At 53.4% G+C, this 6,259-nt stretch overlaps 1 protein-coding gene across 2 annotated transcripts; it reads right to left on the reverse strand.

Moving 5' to 3' along the window:
* Positions 1 to 2,235: 2,235 nt before the first annotated feature.
* LOC109762553 (uncharacterized) lies at positions 2,236 to 5,943 on the reverse strand. Of its 2 annotated transcripts, XM_040404183.3 has the most exons (3): positions 5,155 to 5,943; positions 4,698 to 4,775; positions 2,236 to 3,149 (listed from the first exon to the last, which is right to left on the reverse strand). In XM_040404183.3, exons 1-3 carry the CDS (start codon positions 5,793 to 5,795, stop codon positions 2,468 to 2,470), a joined length of 1,401 nt encoding a protein of 466 aa, XP_040260117.1. In that variant the 5' UTR covers positions 5,796 to 5,943; the 3' UTR covers positions 2,236 to 2,467. The 2 variants fall into 2 exon arrangements, with proteins under 2 accessions (XP_040260117.1, XP_020177011.1); XM_020321422.4 differs by lacking the exon at positions 4,698 to 4,775 and having other exon boundaries at positions 5,155 to 5,933.
* Positions 5,944 to 6,259: the final 316 nt, after the last annotated feature.

Here is a 6,259-nt window from a genome sequence, read left to right on the forward strand (position 1 = left end):
TTCGCCGGTACCACCTACTGTCGCGTTAGGACACACCTAGCATCGCTCATTGTCATGTCACGCATCGTCATGTTTATGTTCGCATTGTATTTACTGTTTCTTCCCCCTCTTCTCTCCGGTAGACTACGAGACCGACACTGCTGCTGCCCAGTTCGACTACGGAGTTGACGACCCCTCCTACTTGCCAGAGCAACCAGGCAAGCCCCCCCCCTTGATCACCAGATATCGCCTATTCTTCTCTATACTGCTTGCATTAGAGTAGTATAGCATGTTACTGCTTTCCGTTAATCCTATACTGATGCATAGCCTGCCCTTGCTTCTACTGATGTTACCTTTACCTGCAATCCTACATGCTTAGTATAGGATGCTAGTTTTCCATCAGTGGCCCTACATTCTTGTCCGTCTGCTGTGCTATACTATCGGGCCGTGATCACCTGGGCGGTGATCACGGGTACATACCTATATACTATATACATGACACATGTGGTGACTAAAGTCGGGTCGGCTCGTAGGAGTACCCGCAAGTGGATCTTTGTGGCGGAGCGACAGGGCAGGTTGAGACCGCCTAGGTGAGAGGTGGGCCTGGCCCTGGTCGGCGTTCGCGGATACTTAACACGCTTAACGAGATCTTGGTATTTGATCTGAGTCTGGCCATTTGGTCTATACGCACTAACCATCTACGCGGGAGTAGTTATGGGTATCCCGGCGTCGTGGTATCAGCCGAAGCCTTCGTGACGTCAGCGACTGAGTGGCGCGCGCCGTGTTGGACCGCTTTGACGTAACCGCCGTGATCGTGTGGGTTGCTAGGTCTGCTCGCGGCCGCGTTCGCAACGTGCAGGTGTGCATAGGGCGATGGGCCCAGACCCCTGCGCGCTTAGGATTAGACCGGCGTGCTGACCTCTCTGTTGTGCTTAGGTGGGGCTGCGACGCGTTGATCTTACGAGGCCGGGCATGACCCAGAAAAGTGTGTCCGGCCAAATGGGATCGAGCGTGTTGGGTTATGTGGTGCACCCCTGCAGGGAAGTTTATCTATTCGAATAGCCGTGTCCCTCGGTAAAAGGACGACCCGGAGTTGTACCTTGACCTTATGACAACTAGAACTGGATACTGAATAAAATACACCCTTCCAAGTGCCAGATACAACCCGATAATCGCTCTCTAACAGGGCGACGAGGAGGGGATCGCCGGGTAGGATTATGCTATGCGATGCTACTTGGAGGACTTCAATCTACTCTCTTCTACATGCTGCAAGATGGAGATGGCCAGAAGCGTAGTCTTCGACAAGACTAGCTATCCCCTTTTATTCTGGCATTCTGCAGTTCAGTCCACTGATATGCCCCTTTACACATATACCCATGCATATGTAGTGTAGCTCCTTGCTTGCGAGTACTTTGGATGAGTACTCACTGTTGCTTATCTCCCTCTTTTCCCCCTTTTCTTTCAATCTGGTTGTCGCAACCAGATGCTGGAGTCCAGGAGCCAGACACCACCGTCGACGACGACTCCTACGACACTGGAGGTGCCTACTACTACGTGCAGCCAGCTGACGACGACCAGGAGTAGTTAGGAGGATCCCAGGCAGGAGGTCTGCGCCTCGTTCGATCTGTATCCCAGTTTGTGCTAGCTTTCTTAAGGCAAACTTGTTTAACTTATGTCTGTACTCAGATATTGTTGCTTCCGCTGACTCGTCTGTGATCGAGCACTTGTATTCGAGCCCTCGAGGCCCCTGGCTTGTATTATGATGCTTGTATGACTTATTTATGTTTTAGAGTTGTGTTGTGATATCTTCCTGTGAGTCCCTGACCTTGATCATACACATTTGCTTGCATGATTAGTGTACGGTCAAATCGGGGGCATTCGTGTTTCTAGTGGCGAGTGCTTTAAATAAGATCAATTTTGTATATATTATGATGACTTTAAACATACTAAAACTTGGTACGAACGACCGATAAAAATCAATTATTTTGTGTCTACGACCGACAGAAAAAATTGATTGAAATTATATCTCTGGAACTTGGCAGTTTTAGATCTTATTTGAAACTCGGTTGAAACTTGACAGTTTTAGTTGCAAAAAACGTAAGTTTCATCGTCGAAGCTTGAAACTTTTTAAAGGGATTATCTTTTGTTAATATGCCTTCGCGTGGGGAATTACTGTACGAATCACGAGCCAAAACGAGCAGGAGGCAGGACTTGGCAGATGAATGCCCCCGCATTAAGTGCTCCTGCGCATTTCCGTTTATGAATACTCGTCTCAACATGATTGAACATTCCAATTGAATCCATCAGGCACGACACTGAACACTACAGCTGCATAGACTTACTTATTATACTACAAAGAATCGAAAGAATATCTCAAAGAAAGAATAAGCACACACTCGTTCGATCTGTTCTTGTGATCCGACCCAGCCTAAACTAAAAAAACAGCCACAGGCCATCACCTTCACAAGAGTCAAGCCCAAGACCAAGACTAGTCGTCTTGGTCCTGGCACAGCTCCTTCCTGAGCTTGTGCGAGAAGAGCTTGCATGCGTCCATGCAGAGATCGACGGCGGCTGACAGCGCGATGAACACGGCCACGTCGCCCATGCACGCCACGTGCTGCACGCCGACCTGCACGGTGGGCCGGCTGGCCTTCCCCTCGCCCTCCACCGTGGAGCCCATCACGAACCCGCCGGCGAACGGCCACGCGGCGCCGGCGGAGGCCTCGGGGAACGTGGCCGGGTCGATCACGAACTGGCCGCCGCGCTTGGCGCTGATGGACGACTGGGCGATGGGGACGGCGCACTCGACAGGGCCCGAGTCGAAGACCAGCTCGAGGCGGTAGCCGAGCGCGTCGACGGGGCCGCGCTCCCGCCACGCCTCCAGCCGCGCCCAGGGCTTCCAGCTGGACGCCCCGGCGCCGGTGGGCTGGAGGATGAGCCAGGCGCCCGGGTTGGCGCGGGAGACGCGGCCGGAGCCCGGGGACGGCACGAACGGCGTGACCATGGACGCCGCCGCCACCGGGGAGCCGGATAGGTCGTGGATGGTCACCATCCACCCCTTGCGCTGGTCGCGCTGCGCACGCTTGTCCCCGTCGCCGTGGAGCGTGCTCAGCCACGATCGCAGCCTCCGGCTGGGGCTCCGGGTCATGGACGATTCCGACGTCAGAGATCTGGTCAAGATGCACATGCACGTGGTTAGTTCAGTTGAAAAGCACAAGTGCATGCACGGCCAGTACAGTATTTACTTAAGCGGTAACAATAATTTAGAGCAGTATACGTAGTAGCTGACAGCAGTTAATGCCGTGGCGCCAAGTGTGAGTGGTAGTACAAGGCAAGAAAAAAAAACAGTAGGTAATGGCGATCATGGAGCCGTCGACATGATAATGTATGCAAGATTCTGGACCAGCTAATGAGCCTACAGATCAGAAATACGCAGCAGCAAATTAATGAGGTAGCTAGCAGCAGCAGCAGGTTGGTAAGTCCATCACATGCTCGGTTGGTGCCTTTGTCTGTCTATCTGAATAATCTGATCATGGTGGATGTTCCACAGCCCTACAGCCTAGTACTTCAATCAAGCTAACCTAGCTACGAGTGAATTCTTGTCTCTTTAAGCTATCTTAAACACGTAAGTCGACATGGATCTGAGCGCTGCACTGACAGTGAAGGTTCTCACGCATGAAACCAAAACTTGACAGCTGGTCGGATAGCAAACGATAACATATTCTGGAGTTGTTTTGCTCTCCAAAGATGGGTGAACAGTGACTTCGATCGGGACAAGCCAGTACCCTCATGCCTGCTACGTAGTACTATTAAACTTTTCACGGTTGCACCCGATTCAGTCCAAGAAGAAATGACCCATGGGCTCCCATGTCAGCACACTAACAAAATAATCCAAAACGCCTTGTTGCAATACTTTTATCAGGTGATTATGCCAATATCGATACGTGGTATGGCATGAATTATCTGCAAGGCATCTAAGAGCTGGCACCCAATAATGAAAAGAATGATGGGCCAGAGCAAAGCAAAATGTTCCCTAGGGTGCAAAGACGGGGAATTCTCTTCTAGTTTTCTACGACGAGAAGTGCACAAAATAGATTCGGGTCACTTAACCTGAGGTTCTAAGATGGGGGTATGGCATGAATTATCTGCAAGGCATCTAAGATGTGCTACCTTGCTTCCCCCTATAGAAGAGTAATTGCTCAAATGGTCAAGTATCAAGGTTTAAGCGTTGCGCTTTTATGTTGCACCTTTGTATAGTATATAAACATTGTTCACATGAGCCTATAAATTCACCAAAACCCAAGGTTTGAAAATCCTGTAGATACATAGGGAGGCATGGATTGGACAAAGGATTAACATGGTGGTGTACTTGAGCCGTTCGCTTCAATTTGAAATCTAGGAGAATCCGGTCATTTCCCGGTTCTCAGTTCTCACTTTGGCGAAAACATATTTTCGAAAACGTCACAAGACACGTTTTTAATTATAGGAAAGGCTGCACGTGACACATTTGAACCACAAGGACAAAACAACTTATTTAGCATCCGTTTGGTATTGGCAAGTTTTTTTGTGGGTTTTGTCATTGGCAAGTTGCCTAAAATTGTAACACAAGTTAACCATTTTTCGAAGAATGCGACTTGAGGCAAGACAGGGACGCCGAGATGAATGACAGCTAGTCGCGGGGGGAGGGGGGGCACCAGCGAGGCCGAGTCGGGACAGACCTGTAGCCTACGACAACGCGGCAGTGGCGGCGTCCCTTATGGCGAGGGAGGGGGGTTGAAGGGTGGGGCTCATCGAAGCTGGAGAAAACATCGGGGTTAGAGGGGTCTGGGAGGCGGCAGGAGACCAGCAGAGTGGTAGCTTGAGAAGGGTGGGCCGATGAGACGGGCACGCCAACGCTATAGCTTGAGGAGGGTGGGGCTATGAGACGCGCACGGCAACGCCGCCAAGCTGTGGCAGACAGCCGGACCGGTGGAGGAAAAAAGCTAGGGCAAAACGGTTATCTAAGAAAGAAAACGCATCTTGGCCGTTGAATTTCAATCCAAGAGCCGGAAAGATCGAACGACTCTAAATTTTGTTAAGGCAACTTACAAATAGGCTATCGCTATTTAGCAAGTAAATGGAAAGAATGTACGCATACAGCAAGTGTATAGCGTGTACTGTAACCATGGCACCTACCTGGTCCTAGCTGCCCTCCGGCCAGCGCTGAACCGGCAGGTGAACACCGGCTGCCGCTGCCCGCCTCCGGTGCTTCCACCAGGCACCTGGTAGACGACGGGGCCGCACTCCGGCTCGCCCCCGAACTGGAAGACGTACCGCGGGTCGGGCTCAGCCCGCACGAGCATGTGGATCTGCGCGCGCGCGGCCGACGACGCCGGCTTCCCCACGTCCACCCACCCGTCGCGCGCCACGACGGTCTCCCCAGCCGCGGCGCGCGCGACGTCGACGGCCACGCGCACCTTCCCCAGGGCGCGGCTGGCGCCCACGCCACAGCCGGTGCTCGTGCTCCCCTTGGACTGGCCCGCGTGCACGGTCACGACGAGCTCGACGGGGCGGCCCGAGAGCTTCTGCACGGCAGCGGCGTCGAGGCTGAGCACGACGGGGTCGCCGCCGCTGGCCCCGCCAGGGAGGCAGGCGGACGCGAGGGGCAGCGGCGCCGTGCGGGAGAGGGAGGAAGGGTGGTCCTGGAGGTGGAGCGTGCAGAAGCAGGGGGAGGTGGAGGGGTGCACGCCGGCGGCGCCGGAGCTGGGGCGCGGCACGGCGGGGAGCTTGAGGAGGAGCTGGTCCACGGTGAGGCGGACGAAGGCGCAGGGGTCCATTGGCGCGCTCTCGGGCTCGGTCGATCGGCGCGGACAAGTGTTACAGTGCTGTTGGCTTTGCACCCGCTGTGCGGGCGGGTTATATGTAGACGCCGGGCGCGGGTGCGGCGGGATCCTGGCTGGGGGGTTTGGGTCCGTCTGCGTCTGCGTGGCCTGTGGATGTGGATGTAGCTCGATCGATTAGATGGAGGTTTTGCGTTGCGGCAGAGGAGGCAAACCGTCAAAAGGGCTGGTCAGGGAGGTGATTTGATTTGGTGGACGGAATTGGACGCTAGTAGGATCTGCATGTGGGTCGTGGGATGTCGTTGCCTCGTGCCTAAACCCTAAACTAATACGCTACGGACCGCCGCGCGCTTGTACTATAATCTAATGCTCTGATTGGAAAAAGAAAATGGTGAAAATCTAGCTATGAATTCTCCAGAACTAGAAAAGCATCTAACGAGCGGCGTTCGAAAAAAATATAT

Source organism: Aegilops tauschii, chromosome 3 (assembly GCF_002575655.3).
Source record: "Aegilops tauschii subsp. strangulata cultivar AL8/78 chromosome 3, Aet v6.0, whole genome shotgun sequence".
NCBI classification, from domain to species: Eukaryota; Viridiplantae; Streptophyta; class Magnoliopsida; order Poales; family Poaceae; genus Aegilops; species Aegilops tauschii.